This window comes from Festucalex cinctus, chromosome 19 (assembly GCF_051991245.1).
Source record: "Festucalex cinctus isolate MCC-2025b chromosome 19, RoL_Fcin_1.0, whole genome shotgun sequence".
NCBI classification, from domain to species: domain Eukaryota; kingdom Metazoa; phylum Chordata; class Actinopteri; order Syngnathiformes; family Syngnathidae; genus Festucalex; species Festucalex cinctus.
Window position 1 is genome coordinate 14,563,053 of NC_135429.1, and position 23,059 is coordinate 14,586,111.

At 41.0% G+C, this 23,059-nt stretch overlaps 3 protein-coding genes across 8 annotated transcripts in view; 2 read left to right on the top strand and 1 right to left on the bottom strand.

Annotated features, from left to right (window-relative positions):
- Nucleotides 1-542: 542 nt before the first annotated feature.
- On the top strand, nt 543-9,580 carry cdca7b (cell division cycle associated 7b). 2 transcript variants are annotated; one of them, XM_077506401.1, is made up of 11 exons: nt 543-657; nt 1,374-1,472; nt 1,781-1,881; nt 2,714-2,933; nt 3,017-3,079; nt 3,173-3,355; nt 4,736-4,888; nt 5,574-5,723; nt 5,885-6,021; nt 8,214-8,276; nt 9,458-9,580. In XM_077506401.1, the coding sequence occupies exons 1-10, from the start codon at nt 640-642 to the stop codon at nt 8,227-8,229; spliced, it is 1,140 nt and encodes a 379-aa protein (XP_077362527.1). In that variant the 5' UTR covers nt 543-639; the 3' UTR covers nt 8,230-8,276; nt 9,458-9,580. The 2 variants fall into 2 exon arrangements, with proteins under 2 accessions (XP_077362527.1, XP_077362526.1); XM_077506400.1 differs by lacking the exons at nt 8,214-8,276; nt 9,458-9,580 and adding an exon at nt 7,132-7,932.
- sp4 (sp4 transcription factor) lies at nt 8,282-16,898 on the bottom strand. Of its 3 annotated transcripts, XM_077506398.1 has the most exons (8): nt 16,303-16,898; nt 16,002-16,072; nt 15,828-15,927; nt 14,888-15,235; nt 12,495-13,656; nt 11,121-11,319; nt 10,106-10,305; nt 8,282-9,975 (listed from the first exon to the last, which is right to left on the bottom strand). In XM_077506398.1, the coding sequence occupies exons 4-8, from the start codon at nt 14,966-14,968 to the stop codon at nt 9,704-9,706; spliced, it is 1,914 nt and encodes a 637-aa protein (XP_077362524.1). In that variant the 5' UTR covers nt 14,969-15,235; nt 15,828-15,927; nt 16,002-16,072; nt 16,303-16,898; the 3' UTR covers nt 8,282-9,703. The 3 variants fall into 3 exon arrangements, with proteins under 3 accessions (XP_077362524.1, XP_077362522.1, XP_077362523.1); XM_077506396.1 differs by lacking the exon at nt 15,828-15,927; XM_077506397.1 differs by lacking the exon at nt 15,828-15,927 and having other exon boundaries at nt 10,106-10,299; nt 16,303-16,897.
- tmem196 (transmembrane protein 196) overlaps nt 9,769-23,059 on the top strand; it is a 65,551-nt gene continuing 52,260 nt past the window's right edge. For all 3 annotated transcript variants that reach the window (XM_077506403.1, XM_077506407.1, XM_077506404.1), the window contains exons 1-7: nt 9,769-10,008; nt 10,134-10,223; nt 11,142-11,325; nt 18,905-18,969; nt 20,175-20,263; nt 22,116-22,168; nt 22,244-22,338. The gene's annotated coding sequence lies outside the window, so the exon portion shown is untranslated. The remainder of the gene's footprint in view (nt 10,009-10,133; nt 10,224-11,141; nt 11,326-18,904; nt 18,970-20,174; nt 20,264-22,115; nt 22,169-22,243; nt 22,339-23,059) is intronic.

Genomic DNA, 23,059 nt, shown 5'->3' on the forward strand with positions numbered 1-23,059 from the left:
GTATATATAATGTAATGTATCGTATAATATGGCAAATAAAGTGATCGTAAATGAATATAAAAGTGAGCCACAGTGCGATTTAAGCACTGACTGGCCCGGCAGTCATGGTGTTGCTTTAAAAGTACAACATTCTATGGTATGAAATTACATATTCCAGTATAATATTAGTTTACTGAAACATTGAGAGTATGACGGGGAAACTAATTTGTTAGAAGTTTAAGACTTCCAAATTAGTTTTTCCTTTTCCTCCAAATGAAAAAGAATCGACGCTTCCGGGAATAAGCCACGCCCACACCCAACTTTCGCGCGAAATATCAGACTGCACCATGTGATGAAGAGAGAGGGGTGTTTAAGACGGCCAACCTCTTTTAAATACAGTAAAATGTTCCTAAATATGTTAAATAATTTGTGTAATTATAAATGTATATACTTTAAATCATAATTACAAGCATATCGCTACAAATATAGGATTACTTATCCATAATATATAAAGTTGTGAGTGGCGAAAACACCCCTTAGTTTACAGTCAATCCATTTAACTACTTTAACGTTTAAATCCATTCCGACTCCCTGCTGTTGTAATTCCCCCAAGGAAAAATTGCATTTTTGGTTAAAGTTTTGCAGCTAAAAGGAGATAAAATGGCAGTCGAGTCAAAGGTAATCCCTTTTAAGAATGTTTGTCGGTGTTGCTCAGTGTTTCTCGTCGAAACGAAATGTCTTTGTGAGTCGAATGAACTGCAACTTACCCCATTCACAGGTGATTACAAACAAAATAAATGAATGCAGCTGGTTAGCTACAATTGTTCAATACTACGCATTTTTTGGACTATAATAGCACTTGGGGAGTTCATACAAACTATGCGTCGTCTCTTCACCTGACTTTGTATTGTTCAGCCCGAAGTTTATGTCACTTGTCACCTCATTGTTTTCTGTTGCTAACCGAGTTGTGGTGTACTGTGCTCAATACAAATGAGTACGCTCTCAAAACTTGTGACAAAAAACCTCAAGTTTTCTCTCTGAATCTGTATGGTTCAGTGGCATACTACTAGAAAATACTCTCACGAATATTTGTCAGTGATACCCCTTTTACTTTTGATACATAAAATGTCCCCCCCCCCAAAAAAACAAAACAAAAAAAACAATGACTGATAAATTTAAACAAAGAACAATAGCATTTTTCCCTTAAAATTGCATTAAATTAATGGCAGAGTTCTGTTCTTCAAATTAATAGTTCCTTATTGGGAAAGGGCCACAAGTAGTCAGACCTTGAATGTTGAAAAAATGAGTACAAAGTTACCACTAACGTCAGTCTTTGCAAAACTTCAGCTTCACTTTCTTTCACTCATCATTCCTTAATGTATGTCTTCCTCAAGGCACTGCGTTTCAAGTCCAAGTTTATTACGGCCGAGCTGGCGCGTCTGTTCAGCCAGTCGGACAGCGAGGAGGACTTTGAAGGCTTCAGTGAGGATGAGGCAAGTGTGGACAGAAGACGTTTTAAGATGCAATTAAACACTATAAGGTATAACTCGTAACAATCCGAGAGTTGCTCTTAAATCAAATATGGTGGGAGCAGTGTTTTAAATTATTTTCACGCAAAGCCAAAAGAAAGAGCAAAACATCAGCAAGTTGATCCTTTGAAGCTACCGGAACTGACTTCTGCTTGTGTGACACCATACGCAACCAAGCATCCTCCCATTTTAGGCACAGATATTTTCCAGTTATTTGCGAAGTTTGCATTGCATTAATATTTTTGCCACACCCATATTTGATCTCTTGGCAGATGGTGGAGTCGGGCGATGGCAGTGACGTGGACACAGGCTTCAATTCTGACGGTGATGAGACACCAACGCCAAAGAGAAAAAGTCTGTTAGTAGCTCTCAGGTGTGTGTAATTTTAGTAATAAAGTAGTAAAAAGTAGGAGTAGTAAGTAGGGATGTAACGATAAGGGCAACATCATGATATTAAAACTGCCACAATATTGTCATCGTCATGTTCACAATATTTAAAAGGAACACGTCTGTTAAAAAAGTCAGGTTGATTTCCATTTGTGCAGTTTTAGCACCCTCTGGTGGCTACTTTATTAGTGCAATTTAATTTTCATTAGGGATGTTTTGGACTTCTGTGTTTAAAATCTATGCTAATTGTCAGATGAAGGGGAACCTAATTTGTTTGTGAAGCGATCAATGGGTGCTTGCATTAGCAAGTAAGTGCCTCAATACTGTTATTAGAGATTGTAGGTGGTTTTTATGCATTGCTGTTATGTACAAAAGCACAATATTGTTTTTTTTTTTTTTGTTTTTTTACAATATTGTGATCTAATTTAAATATCCCCCCCCCCCCCACACACACACAATATCATGATAATTAGCGTATTGTGACCTTCATATCGTTATAATATTGTATCGTGATGTTTTGATATCGTTACATCCCTCGTAGTAAGTAGTAGTAGTAGTAATAGTAGTAGTAGTAGTCGTCGTCATAAAAGAAATAAGTAATAAGTGAATGTGTACTGTAGTTGACACATGATTTAACGCAGTGGCAGTATGCATACAGTACTTGTGATTGCACATTTTTATTTTGAGATATCAGAATAATCCCCTCTAGCTAAATAAGATCATGAAAATATTCACTTTAGTCGGACTGTGCATACGAGCACATGTTTATTTACTAGTACCCTTTTATTTATTGGTCTCCTCTCTATTTGCCTTCTCAGATTTCCAGCCAAACAGTCGCCCACCCCCAAAAAGGAGCCACAAGCGAAAAGCATCAGAAAGCAGGTGAAAGAAACCGTGGCACAGAAGGTGAGGCAGAGAATGAAGAAGCAGGAGGATCAACGAAAAGAAGTTAAGGCGGTGAAGGCGCAGGGAGAAGACGAGGCTATGTGCCAAAGTTTAAGCAAGCGGGACAAAAACATCCAGGAGAACAAGGCCATGGTGGTTATCGCAATTTATTTACATGCCGACCATCAACAACGTAAACGTTAACACGCGTTAACGTTCTTCTCGTTGCCTTGCAGCTGGCCAAGCTGTTTGCCGATCTCACCACTATGGCCGACCTGACTTTGCCCGACACCCCTCAAGTGAGCGCTACCGCTCAACTAAAAACCCGTTTTATTAAACAAAACCGCACCGTAACTCTGCCGAGCGCTTATTTTGGTTTCCCTTCGCCGCAGAAGAAGCAGCGCTCACCGGCGAAGACGCCGCCGCGCAAACGCAAACTAGAACAGCTCGCTGGGTCTGAAAGGAGGAACCCGTCGCGTAAGGCCCGCCCTCCCGAGAATTTCGCTGTGGACCAAGTGTGCGAGCCGTTACCCCGCGGCGGCCCCAGGCCGATAGACCTCAGGAGACTGGTTGAGGTAACAATGTGAAACAACACCGATTATTAAATTCTGACAAATATGATAAAAATCTGAGCAAAAATATTGCGGTATGTAGATGACTTTTTTTTTTTCTTTTTTTTTTTTTAATTATTAAAAAACACATTTTTCCCTGTTTATTCATTGATTTATTTTCCAAACCACTTTTTTTTTTTTTTTTTTTTTTTTTTTTTAACAAAATATAGAATATTTATACAGAAGCATGTGCCATGTTCAGTTAAGCATGAATAATTATTTATTCATTGATCGACTTATTATTATTATTATTATTATTAATTCATTTTCTGGTGTAATAACCTTATTTATTGATTGATTTAATTTTTATTTTATTATTATTGTTATTAATTTAATCTCTGGTGTAATAACCTTATTTATTGATTGATTGAATTATTTTTTATTTTATTATCTGTTCTCCTTGCTGCTGGACATGTAAATTTCCCAGAGGGAGCCATCCCAAACGGATCAATAAAGTCAAGTCTAAGTCTAAATAAATAAAATAAATTTTAACATTCTTCTTAGTAAGTCACTTTGTCCCATCACTGGTGAGCTCCGTTTTAGAACAGACCCGTGGGCTGCGCATGTTGTGCGTGGGGCTAACTAGTACCTGCTGGCACCATTTATTTATTTATTTAGTTTTAAAGACAATGCATGTTAACTGATTTAAAAGGCATCATGCGCTTGCAGTGTCTGTCTCTTTTGTCTTGCTATCATTCTACTTCTGATAGCTTAATGCTAAGATATAATGCAAAAGGCCATAGACAGGCTAACATAAGTTAGCATGCACGTTACAGTAATTACATTTTCAAACGTCTTCCGCCCAATGACATACAAACAGCATTCAAAAAGATAATTATACATTGAGCCAGAATAAAGGAAAGTTCGGTAGCTTAATGCTAACATATAATGTGAAAGGCCGTAGACAAGATAACAAGTTAACATACCTATTACAGTAATTACATTTACAAACAGCTTCTGCTCAAACATAAAAATAGCGTCTATAAGATAAACATTGAGCCAAAGTGAAGCAGTAGCTTAATGCATAACATATCGTGAAATGACAGACACAGGCTAATAAAAATTAGCATAAATGTTTTGGAAAATTATAAACCTTCATTTAACTGATTCTTTAACAAACACAAAGAAAATCACAGGCATAATCTCTACTTGACGGGAACAATAACTATTCCCTGGAGATTAGTTGGGGACCTTATTTGCCTCTCCTTGCCCTTTTAATTCTGATGCATCTCTTCCAGTTAAACCTCCGTGCTGCCAGGCATGCTATGCGGCACAATGTGCTACTCGACTGAAGAATGCGTGAGATTTTGCGTAAAGGCTCTCACCTGGTCTTGGGATTGGCAGGTTGATGAGGGAAGTGCTGTCGACGGCTTGAAGAGGAAGAGGAGGAGCCACCGCCGCAGTCAGTACGAGGTCAAGTCGGTCGACGACATCACCGACGACGACTTGGCCAACGTAGCCTACCGCAGCAAAGACAAGATCTGGGACAAGGACAACGTGAGTCGCCAGAATCGCCTTGATAGACGATGATGATGATGATGATGATGATGTACTGGGAGGTCGGCTCAAGTGTACATTTTCAGATCTGTTCTTGCATGTGTACTGTATATTTATGAGGGATGTAACGATATCCAAACACCACAATACAATATTAGCACGATATGAAGGTCACGATACGATAATAATTATCACAATATTGTGGGGGCGTTAGCGATATTTAAAAAATAAATAAATAAATCACCACAATATTGTAAAAAAAAAATAAAAGAGGTCATACTAAAAAAAAAACCACAATATTGTGCTTTTGTACATAACAGCAATGCATATCAACCACCTACAATCTCCAATAACAATATTGAGGCACTTATTTGCTAATGCAAGCACACACTTCACAAAAAAAATAGGTTCCCCTTCATCTGACAATTAGCATAGCATTTTAAAACATAGAAGGCCAAAACATCCCTAATGAAAATGAAATTGCACTAATAAAATATCCACTAGAGGGTGCTAGAACAGCACAAATGGAAATCAACCTGACTTTTTATTATTATTACTTTTTTCACCAATGTGTTCCTTTTAAAATATTGTGACCATGACGACGACGATATTGTGGCAGTTTTAATATCACAATATCACGCTATTGCCCTAATATTTATGTTTGTGTGTGTCGTTCCCCTTTTAGGGAAGCTCGTGCCACCAGTGCAGACAGAAAACCCTCGACACGAAGACCGTGTGCCGCAGTGGCTTCTGCTCTGCCGGCAAAGGCCAGTTCTGCGGCCCGTGCCTGAAGAACCGCTACGGCGAGGATGTGGCTACCGTGTTGCTGGACCCGGTTCGGACCAAACAAATTTTAGCCGTTCAAATACTATTTAGGTCACAGAATGAGTGGATTAAAACAAACAAAAAATATGTATAGATATGACAGTTTTTCATGTCAATTCAACTGGTAAAGCAGTAAATGAAGTCATCAAGATGATTTAATTTTTTCTGCAGACGTGGTCGTGTCCCATCTGCAGAGGAATGTGTAACTGCAGCTTGTGTCGCAAGAAAGAGGGCCGCTGCGCAACGGGCATTTTGGTGGGGCTGGCCCGCTACAACGGCCACGACAACGTCCACGAGTATCTGGAGAGGTACGTTAGCCAAACCCCTCGTTCTCTCGCGCCGCCGTCATGTTGCTGCTGTTGACGAATTTACATTAGCCGTTTTTCCCACCGCTGGAACTTTTGGAGAACTTTTCAGTTTACCTTGGTTAAAATCCAGTTCTCACGTTTTTTTTTCCACCAACAACAATTACCAGGGGAATTAAATTCCCCAGGAGGCATCAAAGTACAGTCAAACCTCGTTTTGCAACATGATCTGTTCCAGAAAGCTGTTGTAAAAGCGATTTGTTCGAAATCCGAAACAATTTTTCCCATTATAATTGATGTAAAAAAATTTAATTCGTTCCAAGTCTAAAAAACTTTTTCCAAGTTTTTTTTTTTACTATTTTACACCATAAACTGCACTGTATACTGTTTACTAGGGATGTCACGATAAGGGCAATATCGTGATATCGTGATATTAAATCTTTCACAATATCGTCGTCGTCATGTTCACAATATTTAAAAGGAACACATTTGTTTTAAAAAAATAAAAAAATAAAGTCAGGCTGATTTCCATTTGTGCAGTTCTAGCATCCTCTAGTGGGTAGTTTATCAGTGCAATTTAATTTTCATTAGGGATGTTTTGGCCTTCTATGTTTAAAATCTATGCTAATTGTCAGATGAAGGGGAACCTAATTTGCATTAGCAAGTGCTTCAATATTGTTATTAGAGATTGTCGGTGGTTGATATGCGTTGCTGTATTTTAGTATGAACTTTTTTTTTTTTTTTTTGGACGAGTTCTGAGACATACAGTTCTCAAATTTTCTGTTCGAAAACTGATTTGGGTCGAGAACAGAAGCGTTCGAAAACCAAGGCTTGACTGTACTATCTCAGCAGCAGGATCTTGCTGAGCCAGGCAGGAACTTTTGAGGGGGGCGGGCCGCAATGGCCAAGGCCGATTGGTCAAATTTGGGGCCGTTGTTTTTACATCGGCTGGACTCAGTCAGACTCATTTGAATTAATTACCCAGAACTCAAAGTTCCTTGGCTTGTTGGTGGAAAAACAGGTAATGGTGCGCTCAGCGTGGAGTTCACTGACAAATATGATCGTTATCTTGCCATGTAAGTAAAGTTATGTCTTGTTTTGTCTTCATGGCAGAATTCAGAAGGAGCTGCAGTAAAGTCCGCAGAGGCACTCCTCATACTGATGATACACTGCACAGTACTGTAGAGCTTTTTCATAAATGTTTATTCGGTTAGACAAGTGTTTTATCGAACTAGAGTTAAGGTGTTGGTCTTGTATAAAATAAACACTGTAACAGTACTGTACTTTTTTTTTTTTTTTCAGTAGATTTTCAACCTTGCATTTTGTATGTTTGTCTCAGTATTTTTTTTTTTCTCACCATAACAATCAAGAACTTGCAAAAATGCAAACATTTTTTTTTTCTTTACTGCTTTGTGCCGTCATTGTTGCCTCAGCTTGCTATTTTGATTATGCGGCCAGGCTTCCAACTCCAAACATTCAAATCATTCCGCCATAAAACACCAACAAAGGAAAGTAATTCCACCAATTCGGCATCATGATTAATTCGTCATGCAGCTCCTGCGGCTGTGCGTTTAGGCCACTAGGGGGCGGTATAAACACTGAAATCCAAATTACTCACACACAAAAAAAGATGCTTAGTTAGCACTAGTTTCTCACACAGGCTAAGGAATATGTTTGTTAGTATTTTTATATTGTCTGTTTACATTGTTGCTGCACTGTTTATGTTCAAATATCCGTTGCTCATATTTGTGACACTTAAGCTACTTTCATTAGCCCGTCTTTCCTAATGTGGTTGTTCGCCATATTTAAAATGCGTGGCGAAACGTCTGAGCTAAGGCTCGAAAAACTGATTCACTTGTTTGTAATTGTTGTCATTTCACTGTTATATAGTTGTAATAAAGACTGACTTTTGTTTGGAAATTTTCTTTTTTTTTTTTGTGTACTTGTAATGAAGTATATATATTTAACTATGATGACAGATCTATTTATTTCAATGTATTAATTACAAAAAAATTTTTTTTTTTTTTTTTTTTTCCCCCAGACAGACATTTATACACAGAATAAATCACAGCTTCCTATAGCTTTGAAACCAGATCTTCAGTATTGATACTTTTTGGGACATTTTTTGGGACATTTTTTGTTTGTCTGCTGTGAGATTTTTTTTTCTAACGTAAACTGAATGCTTTACCTCAAAGGTTGCGACACACCTAGAAACTTCAAGCAAAGCAGCAAACCCAACATGTCGGCAGATCAGAAAGGTGAGGCTGTTTAAAATCACTTTATTGTCACGTGTTACGCAGGCAAATCATATTTTCTGCTTGACGTTAACCCCCCCCCCCTTCTTTTGAACGACATAACATTTGTACAAACCAGTTTTAGAAATCTCCACGAGCCTTTGAGGCAAACTTGGCAAAAAACCCAATATCAAATGTTATGGCGAAGAACACAGTTTAGAAAAAGATTTACAAATGAGATGTCGCTAGAAAATATCAAAGAAGAAAAAAAAAAAAGTTGGTTGTCACACAAAATATTACCAAAAACATCTAGATTGGTTTGGTACCAACTTTTTTTTTGTTTGTTTTGTTTTAACACATTTTTTGCTCTTTTATTTTCTCCGATAAAGAAGAAAAACACAATGACACAAGGAGAAAAAAAAAACAAAAAAAAAACATGCTGTACACAACTTTTATAATCAACACGCGCACACACAAATACAAGTCCAGCAAGAAGGCAAAAAATATTACAAATCAAAATAAATTAGCTTTACACAGTGTGCTGCTGTGTTAACTGGGAGGGGCTGACTTTCAAAGCAAATTCTATAAAATATACTTTTATTTTTTATTTTATTTTATTTTTTAAATAAGGACTGCACGCACTGGACTAACACTGAGCAACACCACCAGAAACATCTTATCACCACATAAACAGCCTTAACATCCCGCCTCAAGCTCACTTTTGCTTTCACTGTGCTTCATCTCGCCCGCCCCGCCCGCCACACACCCACTCAACTCCCTCTGACCTTCCTCAGCTTGCGTTAAGGCAGTAGTAGGTCACGGAGGAGGTCGAGGGTGGGAAATCCAAAAGAGCACGGAAACCCCCAAATCATCTTCGCTGTCCCTTTTTCAAGCTGCTAGAAATCAAACACAATAGTGATAAAATGTCAGGATTTGACCAAAACCGTGTGCTCTCGTTATTTGTTTCCGCCAAACCGCCCTCCCTGACAATGTAAACATGATCCACTAGATTGTCATTAAAAGTATTGCTTTCACCTCACGTAGTTGTCGAAAGCTAAGATTGTTTTCTTTTATAGAAACCTTCTTTTTAATGGCCACTGCCGCAAGAGGAATGCATTATATATAAATCTTTCCAATATGTGCTTTTTATCTTTCTTTTTTTTTTTTTTTCCTTGTTGAAGGATTTCTCCCCTTTTTTTTTGTAGCAGTTCACAAAGAAATCCACACCCGAATCAGATGTGAGGACAAAAAAAAAACGCAAATTAGGTAGATCCTCTTCACAACAACAGTTCCGTACCTTGATTGACCCTCAGCCCTGTCCGACAGGTAAGAAACAGGTACACAACTTTGTGCATAGAGATAGATGTTAGCATGATTTAGAAAAAAAAAAAAAAAAAATATTTCATGTTTTCAACTCATTTTCCCCCCCTCATAAATGTCCAATGAGAAGCTTATTCAAACTCCTCCTCTTCCTCCTCTTCCTCCAGGTGATTGGAGGTGGTGGGGGTCTCGGGCTCGGAGTCGCGGGAGAGGGCTGCCACGGTGACGATCTGGGGGGAACCTGCCTGGAGGCCCTCGGGGGCGTCGTCCTCCATGTTGTCGGTGGTGATGATGGCCACGGCGGCCCCGCCCTTTTTGTTCTGGTGGGTCTTGATGTGCTTGGAGAGGTGGTCGCTGCGCATGAAGCGCTTGGAGCATTCGGGACACTCGAAGCGCTTCTCTCCTGTTGGACGACAAAGTTGTTCTTTTAAAAAGGGTAAAAATAACTTGCTTTTGTTTTATCATCAAATTTGGTCTAAAATTGCTACGTTACAAGTCTCTGAAATGTTCACGTCCAATCCCCCCCCCCGCACCTGTGTGCGTTCTCCGGTGTCTCTGCAGCTCGTCGCTCCTGGTGAACCTCTTGCCGCAGAAGATCCAGTTGCAGACAAACGGCCTCTCGCCCGTGTGCCAGCGCAGGTGGGCCCTCAGGTGGGAGGTTTTGCCGTACACCTTCCCGCAGCCTTCCATGTGGCAGATGTGCTGCTTCTTCTTCGTTGGGTCACCACTGTTTCTGCGCCAGAGGGCAGGAGTCTTTATGCTGTCGCACTTCAAGTTCAGACTGCACAATTTTCAGATGCGGGATTAAGTTTTAGTATGAATGGTAGATGATGATAGCCAACTGATTTGTGCCATGTCTGCATATTTGTACATTAGAGATGTATTTTGTATTATTTAAATGTTTATGCATTTTCACTTAGGGGTGTACTCACTTTTGTTGCCATTTTCCCTTAGTGGTATACTCGCGTATGTTGACAGTTTCACTTAGGGGTGTACCCACTTTTGTTGCCGTTTTCCCTTAGGTGTATAATCACGTTTGTTGCCATTTTCACTCAGGGGTGTACCCACTTTTGTTGCTACTTTCCCTTAGGGGTATACTCACGTTTGTTCCCATTTTCACTTAGGGGTAGACTCCTGTTTGTTGACATTTTCCCTGAGGGGTATACTCACGTTTGTTGACATTTTCACTTAGGGGCGTACTCACTTTTGTTGCCATTTTCCCTGAGGGGTATACTCGCGTTTGTTGCCATTTTCCCTTAGGGGTATACTCGCGTTTGTTGCCATTTTCACTTTGGGGTAGACTCGCGTTTTTTGCCATTATCACTTCAGGGTGTACTCGCTTTTGTTGCCAGCGGTTTTGACATAAATAATTGGTATTTTGAGTGGAAAGAAAATTTATACTCAAGCTGTGAGATTTTCCTCAAGTAAAATGTTTTGAGACAAACTGCATGTCATTACTCGCGCTGCATCTTTATTTATATTTCAATTGTGTAAGTAAAAGCACACCGGGTGATCCATCCTACACCATTTTACTAACATACTTCCTACCTTGCCTCTCCGTCTCGACAGTTTGGGCAAGAGCAGGCGACTCGACGGAGCCTCTTGCTGGGCGGTCCCTCCTGGTCTGAGGAACTCTGCACGGATCCTAACTGGTCTGGACTCATTGACGAGCTGGATGCCACGTTCCCCACAGTGACCGTCACAGGGGACGACTGCACTTTGACTCCATCCTGCGCTTGTGGTTGACCTGATGGTGAGGAATGACACACAAAAGCATTCAAAAAAATTGTTTGTTCCGTTCCGGATTGGAGATGGAAAGTAAGGTTCTGGTCTGGCATCAAAAATTGGGTGTAGTGTTGTGGTCAAGACCACATCAACCTGAGACCAAGACTTTATTGAGACTACACTCTTGGGTCAAAAATAGTGCTGTCAAAGTGAAAGTGTTAACTAATTAATTAATTAATCACAAAAAAAATGCATTAATCATGTAATAACGCAGAATAACCACACAATTAATTTTTACCGCAAACGATCCTTTAGCTGACAGCGGATGGTTACGTTAAAGGTAGCACATGTTGTTTTAGCAATAAACATAACTACATGCATAAAAGTAAAGCATTTAATAAATGTTTGCATTCATGTCAAACAATTGGGGGTCATTTTTTTCCCCCATTTTAAATTATGCAAGTAATTAACTGATTAGAAAGAGGAAGATGAGCGTGTGCATTAGATAAAAAATTTTGAAGACATCCTCATAACATTAAATGTTGAAAAAAGTAACACAACAGGTGCTCTTTAAATTTGGTGGGCAAAAATGTTAATTCAAACAGCTGTTAAATAAGCTTTAATCGTGATTAATCAGAGTTCTCAGATGTGATGAATCTGATTAAAAAATTTAGCCATTTGACAGTTTTAGTCAAAAGTCACCCAAAAAGGGACCAACCTACTTATTGGGTTATTCAATTAACCCACAAAGTTGGTTCAAATAAGTAACCCACAAAACAAAAACTGGGTTGCTTTGTGGGTTATTAATTCAATTTTACCCAACGTTTTGGGTTAAATCTCTCAAAAATTTGGGTTGCTTCATTTATGACCAAATTTAATTGGGTTACTCAAATGACCCCAAAAGTTGGGTCAAATGAATAACCCACAAAACAACCCAATAAATGTTCTTTTTTTATTTGACCACAACGTTTTGGATGAAATAACTCCAAAAGTTGGGTCGGTCAATTTTTGACCCAATTTGGGTTATTTTTGACAGAACCATTCAGACTGAGGTAAGACGAAGAGGTCGAGAGAGAGTAAAAATACCTTAGATCCCGAGACGCAACTCTTAAAAAGCGGTCTTAAGACCACTCGAGACCAAGACCAATCTGAAGAACTACAACACTACCTGGATGAGTTGTATCGGTGCTCCCTTACCCTGTAGACCTGTAATAGTGAGGGGCACGCCCTGCACCTGAACCCCGGTGCTGCCGATCCCAGCGATGCTGACCGTCTGCACGCCGGACCCCGGGTTGATTTGAGCTGCACTCAGTGTCAGGGGCGTGCCCAGGGAGACCAACCCCCCGCTCCCAACTGCTGCCCCGCCAGCCACCGGGGCAAGCGTAAGCTGCTGCGGCATTGCCGCCCCCAGGCTACCCTGGAGGGAGACGCCGCCGGGAAGCTGCAGCGTCTGCCAGGCGATCTGCCCGGAGGGGGACAGGGTAGGTGTGCGAATAAGGACTTGGGCTGGATTCTGGAAGGCCTGAATGGGCTGCAGGGTTTGACCAGGGGCCAGCTGGAGAGTCTGAATGTGCTGTTGCTGCTGCTGCTGGCCTTGGTTTTGACTTGGTGCCTGGGGCTGCAGCTGGATCTGCTGCACCAGTTGATGTCCCACTTGCCCCACGATCACCTGTTGGATGGTTCCCGGTGCGTCCGGCTGGCTTTGGACCCCATTGGCCTGATTCTGACTTTGAGAGTCTGCCTCGGGGCTTTGTGCTTGGTTTTCAGTGGCTGTGGCCTCGATACCGGCGGAGACCACTTGCGTTCCATCTGACACGCCGTCACCCTCGACCACCGGTGTCGGTGCCGCCGTCGTCAACAACTGGTTGCCACTGGCAACAGAAAAAGTGCCATCTGCTGATTGGATAAGCTGCACGGCCCCGCCCCCTCCGACATTATTGATCACGGGCAAAGCCAGGGTCATGCCACCAAGATTGATGGGTACCGTGGTCATGACAGGAGTCTGAGATCCCTGAAGGGTCTGCAGCTGCAAGGGGAAAGACTGCGCGGGACGAATTTGCAGGGGGACCGTCTGATTGGCTGTACTTGACAGGATAGCTTGCTGGTTGGCTGTCTGGAGAATGGCCTGAGCCTGGCCTGGACTCGGACTCTGGATGAGCTGGAGCTGTTCGGGCAGAGTTCCGATGGAAGCCTGCTGAGTTGGGTTGATGTGGATCTGCTGTCCATCTGCAGTCTGCAGGTGAGGGATAACCTGGTACTGGACTCCACCTCCGGCGTTGGGCAGGTTCTGGACCTGGATTATCTGGAACTGCTGCTGCTGATTGGCGGCCACGCTGTTGGTCCCAGCTACGGCTTTCACCTTAAACATGGGAAAGCAGCAGAGAATCAGTTAGGAGAAGAGATCACTCGAGAAACATTTGGGTCAGAAATAACTCAAATTGTGTCAAAAAAGGACCGATCCAACTTTTTGAGTTACTTGACCCAAAAAGTAGAGTCAAATTAAACTTAGAACGCACAAAGCAACCCATTTTGGGGGGTTATTTTGTGGGGGTATTCAATTGACCCAACATTTTGGTTAATTGAATACTCCAATTGAACTTTGTCAAAACCGAACAGACCACACTTTTGGCATTATTTAAACCAAAAAGTTAGGCCAAATTAAATTAAATTAAATCAGCCTATTTTGGGGGTTATTTATTTGATACAACTTAATTAATTTACCCAAAAAGTTGGGTCCCTTTGTGACTCAATTTGGGTTATTTTTAACCCAACTGTTGTTTATACAGTGTAGAATGCTGACATCAGAAATACAGTGAACCTCTGCTATTCACAAGCCTTGAAGGTGGGTTACTTGTATCCAGAAGTGACAAATCCAGGACCAGAAAGAAAAAACCCTGCCACAGTTTCAACCGGCTCCCAGGGAGTTTGTTTGGTTGAATAGAAGCAACTATGGCTAAAGCCAAACTGTGGCAGGGTTTTTATTTTATGGTCCTGGATTTGTCACCTAAACTTGAGCCTAAAGTGCCACTAGTTCATTGGTACCTCAGGACGCACTCTAAAAATAGTTGGGCCAAAAATAACCCCAAAAAGAACCAACCAAAAGTTTGGGGTTCTTCAATTAACTCAAAAAGTGAAATGAATAGCCCACAAAACAAAAAGTGGGTTGCTTTGTGGATTATTAATTGAATTTTACCCAACTTTTTGGGTTAAATAACTCAAAAAGTTGGGTTAATTTACCAAATTTAGTTGGGTTATTCAGTTAACCCAAAAAGTTGGGTTAAACAAATAACCCACAAAACAAGCCAAAAATAATAAAAATAGGTTGTTTTGTGAACCTAAAAGTTGGGTGGGTCCAGTTTTTTTTTTTTATTAACTAAATTGGGTTATTTTTTGCCCTGCCGTTTTTAGTGTCGTACTCCAAAGCATGACTGTCACAAACTCAGCAAATCAGTGATTTAAAAAAAATAAAATAAATTCCCAACTAATAATGGAGAATAGATTCCAAAGATGAAGATCAAACAAGTGAATTTGCAAATGCCGAACCGAGAATGTACAGGTGTTTACGGTAATCCCAAAAACTCATCCCTGACCTTGCGTCCAGGTGAGCTGTCGTTAGGAACAGTCGTGGCCACCGTCACAGCTACTGGCTGGTTGGTGTTCTCCTTGGCCATGGTAGCCGGCGCCGTAATGATCTGCCACCCGTTCCCCGTGAACTGAGCCGGGACCAGTTCCAGCTGCTGGGGAACCAGGGCCTGGCCCCCCGACGCGTCCACTACAATCTGACCCTGGAGCTGACCTGCTTGCAGTTGAATCTGACCAGCCGGAAGCTGGATCTGCTGGGGCCCCGTCTGGACCTGGGTCCCCTCCGCTCCCCCCTGCCCTCCAATCTTACTGCAGGTGGCCGCCAGCAGAGCCAAAGGAGAGGGCTGGGAGGAATCCTACGAAGGACAAAGTGGGAGAGTAAGGAGAAGGGAAAACTCTGGACTCGTATGCATACGCAAACAAGCACCACCTCCAAGTCAAAAAAAAAAAAAGCCAAAGGGGAGGGATGGGCTTGAATTATTCTGCACGCAAATACACCGTGTAGAAAAGAAAAGGCAAGCCATGGGTGGGGAAAAGATGGTGTTGAGAAGAGAAACACAAAGCTGACAGAAAGCGAGCTGTCAGTAGAAGTGGGCGGTATTACAGGAAGCGAGTGGGTGGGCGTGTGAGAACCACATTTTCTCTTTTTCTCAGAACGCCGCAAGAAAATGCTGCCTTCTCACAGGAAGTAGGTCGCAGGCACAACACGGCAGGTTGATTTTTGCAACTAATACAATGGCACCGCCCGCAGTACATCTGCGGACAAAGGATGCGTTTGGGGAAAAGGAAAAAAGAAAAAAGAAAATCATCTCCAAAATATGGACTAAAAATAGAAATCCAAGACCAAAACCGCAGGAATGCATAAGCTGAATTAAAGCATTCTGAAGCTAATTCAAAGTGACACTTCCATAGTACAATGGCTGAAGTGTGACAGCCGTGTAAAGCTACTCATGAGGCTTTCGGGGCTGGCTCTCAGCTGGGCTGCACACAAGCAGGAAGTGGATTTGACGAGAGGAACGCCCCCAGAGGTGTCTAGCTGGCTGGCGAGCTGGGAGTGAGAGAGGCAATGCACTTTCTTTGCCTGGGTGGCAAAGTAAATGTAGTCAAGTTCTTTTTGAGTACCTGCGATCCAGAATTTTTCCCCTTTTTTGATGCTTTCCCTCCTTCAGTTCCCGATGATTCCTTCTTGGAGTCTGGGGGGGGGGAGAAAATTGAGAAGTTAGATAAGCAAAAGTCACAATATCATCAGGTGTGTTTTTATAAATGACTATAGTGAAAAATATGCATATGGCAAATATAGCACAACAATGGTGCTATTGATCATTACCAGTAAGCTCATCAGCAAGATCACAGGCTTCCTATCTGTCAGACAAGGGAGGGAGAAACGGGGGGAGGAGACGGGAAGGAGGAGGAGGATACCTACCACTCATAACGCATGAATATACCAAGAGGGAGAGGGTGTAGTTCACGGTAGAAGGCCGGCCGGCCGGGAACGGAGGCGGAGGACGGCCTATATGTTGGGCTCTGGGCCGTGGCGGATCTGCCCGTTTTCACGAAACCACCCACCGTCCAGGAAGGGCGGTGCCAAGCGGAGACACAGCCGAACGGCCCCCTCCTTCCCGGTTGAACAGAAATAACGGAGAAGGCTCCGGCAGTCCCCCGCAAGGCAGCTGCGCCCCTCGCACACACGTCGCACGTCTCTCCAGCGTCCGTAAACGAGCAAATTAGCGCTTGTCAGGCTGGCCTCCACAACGGCGGTCGCAGTGTGTCACCGAAGAGGCCCACCCACTCCCATTTAAGCATCAGGACAACACCCCTGTTGTGCCGTGCCCGCTTGCCGACGCCGCTTCCCGGCACGTCGTCGCCGTCCGTAAGCCCACCGAAAAGCAGCCACTACTTGTATTATATTCGTATTCCGCTTTTATTCGTTCACACTTTCATTTTGGGGATATAAAAGGGGAGATACGCTCAGATAGCTGTGGCTTTTGTGGGCGGACGCGCTCCTCCCACTTATTCAGATTGGTCGACGGGGTTTGGCGTGCGAGGGTTCAGATGGGAGTTGTATTTTGCTCAAGCCTCACCTCCTCCAATGTCTTTGGGCGAGCGGGACTACATTTCCCATGACGCCCTGGGACCTCGCTCGCCTCACAGCCAGAATGGAGCTAGTCATGTTGATGTGAGAGCGACGGGTGGGCGGTACTATAATGTGAGTGGCTTTCAATGAGGAAAAGAGGCGTGTGCGGAACGGTGTGCACCGCAATGTTTTGTTTACTTTATGAGCGCTTAAAAAAAAACTTGTAACAAATTATTTAACATAATAATAATAATAATAATAATAATAATAATAATAATGTAAAACAAAACCTGATAATTAAAAAAAATCAAATTAAAATACTTCTTTAAAGTCCCAGTTAACTGAAAATCAACGTTAGATAAGGGTGTTTTGAAAACAACCCTGTCCAACGTAAATTGCTGGGGGGGACAAAATTGTGAAAAATCAAGCCATTGTCTCTGCTCTCAAGCACGTTGGTAGTGTGTCCATTAAATGAACCAAATACTTTTCCTACGATCTGAAAAATGGATGCATCTTGCATCATATCCCATCGGATCGTGGATTTCCACAGCTCGACATGAAGCGCTAGCCACTAGCTAGTTTGCAGGCTTACAGGCTTGGACCTACAAAATGTTAGAACTCACAATTGCGCCAGGACGTCCAGAGTTGTAGTCCCTTTTGTTGTATTATCTCACATATAACATACATACTGTACTTGTTTTTTTTCTCTCTTTTGTTCCTGTTTTGTAATCATCCACGAATGTTTGAAAAAGTAACATGCTTAAGTTATTTTGACAGATTAATGAGTATAAAGTACACATGTATGTATGGAGTAAATGTAAGACGTTGTCAGAAAATATGGAAGTACAGATTCTAAAGAAAAAAACGAATTTGTAAACTTTTTTTTTTTTTTTTTAATTGATTAGTTGTATTTATTTTAGTCCTCTTATCTTTCTCTTTGAAGTCTGGACTTCTTTCCACTCCCTTTTGATCATTGAAGACAAGTTGTCTATTGTTGACTGCTTTGTTTTGATGGTCAAAATTAACATTCAGATCAAATCAAATTATCACATCAGTTTGGCTTTTGTAACCTTTTAAGGACAAATAAAAGACTTCATCTGTGTGAGGTTGCATAATCACAACTAAAAATACTTAATTCGTTGAGCAAGGTTTTAGTTGTTTATTTATTTATTTATTTTATTTTTACTACAACACTCGAACATTATTTGATTTTTGTGTACACAGAAAGAACTGACTCCCACAAGCACACGCGTAATAACTGCGGCGTAGCAGCCAGCCAAGTGCCCCCGCCCCCGGGCCACCTTGCAAGATGTTGCTAGGCAACGAGGGTTGGCCTGGAAAAAAAGGGGGTGTCGCCTTATGCGAAATTATTCGATACGCTTTGTGCATTTCAGAAAAGATTATGACAGTTAGTGTGGATAATGCTATTCGGGGTCCGTTTTAGAAAGGGAAAAAAAATCAGTTGCGTTAAATAAATGTGATGTTTTCTTTGGATATTCAGTAAAAACAATCAGGAAGAATGTGTTGTTCACACGACACCACTAGAGAGCGCCATACACAAGCTATACAGTACTGTACAATTGAAAATGTGCTCTTCTCAGTGTATTTGTTCTTTATTAAAAAAACATCAATGAGTATAAGTATTAAGTAGAAGAGCATATACTAAGTAAATATCAATTATTGTTATTGCTTGTAAGCTTCATAACAAAACCAATAGAGTTAATGCTCTTTTAGTGTATTTTATCATAAATACTTTATACTCATAATACTATCCCTCTTGTTGATTAAATTTCACAGGACATTTTTAGTTGATTCCCCCCCACCGCTGTCATTTAGTAATTGGCAATTACATAGCACATACATTGCTTGCTGTCTAAATGATAACGTAATGCATGTTTGCGTGCCATGTTGTCTTTTGTGCAATAATCCTCAATCTTTTTTTTTGTTGCAGAAGCGGGTGTGGGCGGTACGCATTTGTCACTAGAAGCGGTGGCGTCAGGATGTCTCCTCTTGAAGGTAAGTCTGGAAAGACAGAGATTTATGACTGACATGAGTTTTGGCAGATGCCTGTTGTTGTTGCCGTGCGTGCGTGTTACTCACTCACTCACTCACTCACTGAATTGGACTTGCTTGTTTTGAAAGTTGGCAAGGGCACAATAGTAATGAGTGGATTGACGAGATTGCATGCAGTTGTCTGGATGAAAAACAAAAGGTGTTGTGTCTTCAAGAGCAGCAGTGTGTGCAGCAATGCCAAGAAAAAAAAAATCCCTGTTATGTTCACGACCACCAGTATCATACTTCAAATTTTTATTAGAGCTAGAACTTTCAGCATTACCCCAAACACACTGCTGAAATTAATAGTTCAGGATATCTTGTGAGAGCATTTCAGTATGGCATGTGAAAGTATTTCAGTACATAATGAAAGCATTTAAGTGCGTGTGAATTCAGTTGCATGCGGTGGGAAGATTTGTTTTTTCGCATGAGAGGACTTTGTGTATGAGTGAGAGTGCTTCACTTTGCCCGAGAAGAAAAAAAAAAAATCCAGTAGTGCATGTGAAAATTTCAACGTGAAAGCATTTCAACATAAACATTAATGGTAATTCAATATGAGTGTGAGAGAATTTCAGTGTTTAGCCAATGTGTGAGAGAGGATTTCAGTTTTTCAAAGTGAGAGAATTTCAGGTTTGAGAGAGTATTTCAATAGCGTGTGTGTGTTTTAGGGTCGTTTCAGTATTGTGAGAAGGGGAAAAAAATCCTGTAGTATGTAGAGAGCATTTCGGCGTGAAGTGTGAGATTTCATTTGGGTGTGAGTATACTTCTCTTGTGTGTGTGAGAGCCTTTGAGTATTGTGTGTGAGCGTAAATGATTCTGTTAGTATAACGTATAAGAACATTTCAATTTCAGTATAAAGCATGATAGTATTTCTATTGTGTAAATGAGAGAGAAGACATTTCTGTTATTAAATGAGAGCATTGCAGTATTGCCAATGAGAGCTTTTCAGTAAAGCAAATGAGAGCGTTTCTATACTTGTTTGTTAGTTTTAGTAAAGTGTGAGAAATAAATGTTTTGTAGTGAGTGTTCTAAGATTATATATGAGAGAAATTTAGGATGATGTGTGAGAGGATTTTAGTTATGCATTTGAGTGAGTTTCATTTTAATTTGACGGTGTTTAGTTGTGTTTGTTTGTGAAAGTGTTTTCATATATTTTTTTCCCTCCACAGAGCTCTCACATGAGTGATTTGTGTGAGTGAAGATTTTTGGCGGCTAAGAATTTGCAGAATGCGTCCACTGGCGTCTCCGACAAGGACAGGTATTTATGACGTTCTTTAGCGTTGAATGAAAGCATGCTCACGTTAAGCACATAATGTACGTACACCAAGTACACTTTCCTTCAGTACTTCACGTTACTCGTATAGAAGCCACCAAATGACGGGACAACTCATGCAGCAGTGATGTATGAGAGTGCCTTGACCCCCCAAGAGAGAGGATGCCTGCAGGTAGCACTGCAGGTCCATTGAACTGAGGGTGAACTCTGGGTGGAACCGTGACCCCATTAAACAAGTTCGGTTTGAAATCTAATTCAACGTCTACTCGACTTCAAAAGCATGCACGCGCACACAAAAATAGATAAAAAAAAAATAAATAAAAAAAACTTTTTATGAAAATTGTTTTTTATTGGTCCTGTTTGGTCGCTCAGCTCCTTCAAGTTGTGCAAAAAATTGCGTTTTCTTTGTGTGACAATGAGGTTTTTTTTTTTTTTTTCTGGAGTGAATTATTATTATTATTATTATTTTTTTAAGTGAGTGAGAGGGTGTTTTTTGAGTGACTTTTTTCGTGAGAGTTTTTTTGGGAAGTTTTTAAATGTCATGAGAGTTTAAATAGGTGGTGAGCGTGTAATTGTTTTTTTTTTTAAGTGTGATTTTTTTTGTGGTATTAAAAGTTTATGGTGTTTGTAAGAGTTTTGATGAGTGATTTTTGTGGGTGAGAGGTTTTCAGTGTGAGATTTTTTTTAATGTGAGTGACAATGCTGAGAGAACTTTGGGAGAGAGTGGGAGTTTTTATGTGCATTTTATTAAGTGAGTGTTTTTTGTGTGTGAGTGAGAGTTTGTGTATGATGTGTTTTGGTTCTTTTGTGAGAGGTTGACTTTTTGGTATGAATGAGAGTTTCTCTTCTGGTGCAAATGAGAGGTTTTTTTTTATAGTAAGGTTTTTTTTGCGTGTGAGAGCGTGTATTTGTGGAGCGTGTTTTTGTGAGTGAGTTCTTTTGTGAGTTTTTTTTTTTTGGTTGGTAAACATGTGAAGGTTATTGAGTCATTATGAGGGGGTTTCGTGTGAGTGAGCTTTTTTTGTAAGTGAGACTTTTTTTGCATTTTAGGCTTTTGGGGAATGTGAGAGTTTTGATGCGTGAGTTTGTTGGTGTGACTGAAAGTTTTTTTTTTTGTGTGTGCGAAAGTGGTAATATTTTGCGACTGAAACGTTTTTTTAGCGTGAATTATTTAAATTGTCATTTATTTATTTTTTTGCATGTGTGTACGACGGCGTATTAGGGCCACGTACAATTTTTATTTTATTTTTTTTAGAGGGCGGGGTCAATATGATGAGAAAAAAGACAAAAAGGCAAATTTGTCACTTTTTTTTCTCGTCATATTAAAAAGTGGCAAATTTGCTACTTTATAAACTGGCAAATTTTCCACTCTTTTTTTTTTTTTTTTTTTTTTTTTTTTTTTTTTTTTCCCTTCGTCATATTGCCCCCGCCCCCTTAAAAAAAAAAAAAAAAAAAAAAAAATTGTGCGTGGCCCTAATACGCCGTCGTATGAGTGAGCTTTTTGTTCAATGCGTGAGTTTTTTTGATAATTTGGTGACTGTGAGAGATGTTAAGTTTTGGCAGTTAACGATGCATTCGGATGAATGGATGACTGAAAATGAAGTTTTCTGGCATATTTATTGTGGAGCACAACAAAACACGTCTGCATCCAACAGCGGTCAGGCTCAACGTAAAAAAAAAAGATAAAAGAAAAAAAGTGTTTGAGTGCCTCACAGTGGCACAAGCGCAACATTGCACATCACCGAGGACATAAACAATCTCTCAACAACAGATAAAATGTATATTATAATCATAAATGTTATTGTTATTCTCAATTATTTGTCTGTTCTCGTTTCAGCCAGCTGAACTGGGAAAAATGACGACAAAAAGAGCCGTGTGCCGTTTTCAGAGGTCAGCACGCATTCTAACATTCGCTAGATTCTCTTTGAAGCAGTAAATGTAAATGTGGACTTGTGTGCACGCCAGCCCACTATCTGCCTTTTGAAGATGACGCCCGTGAGTCGAGCGAGACCTTTCCCGTGGCGCTAAGTGGAGGGTGCAGCATGCCGTAAAGATCCAAGGTAAGTGTGTCGTCATCACCGCGCAGGACCTGACCCGACTTGCCGGCCCCGACGGAGCTTGACGCCATCCCCCTCATTTTGGGGGGGGGGGTCGTCTGTGTACGTTCCGAATGATGGCCCGCAGGCGCGAGTGGGCTTGAGGTGGGAAAAGAAACGTTTCACGTTTGACGGGAAACGTCAATAAAATGGCAGCCGTAAAATCACCTGAGTGAGAGGCTCACCTCTTCCTGCCCGACTGATGATGTGTACCTTTTTTTTTTGCATACATGTGATCGTCACGTAGGCGCTGATTTTTTCATTTAGGAATAAATTAACAATTTGGTGCACAGCAATTTGCATGAAAAAAGCAAGGAGGCCCTTTCTGGTCAATTTAACAGTGAGTCATCTCTAAACCGACGCCGCCCCCCCCCCCCCCCCCCCCCCCCCAAACGACCCTCCTGCTCCTTTAACCCTTAAATGTAATGGCGAGCATTGTGGCGAGGTGAAGTGCAATGTGTAGGAGGAGCAATAGTTAACCAAGAATATAGAATGAATGGCGTGGGTGTGGTTAGCATGCAGGCTATTAATCTGCATTCACATTATGCGAAAATGGTGTTTGATGGTCTTGGTCACATTTTTTTAATTATTATTCATTTATGATGCAATTTATGATGCAATTTAGGCTAGATAGAGTAGGATAGAGTACTATAGAATAATTTATTAAAACAAGATCTATTGCAAT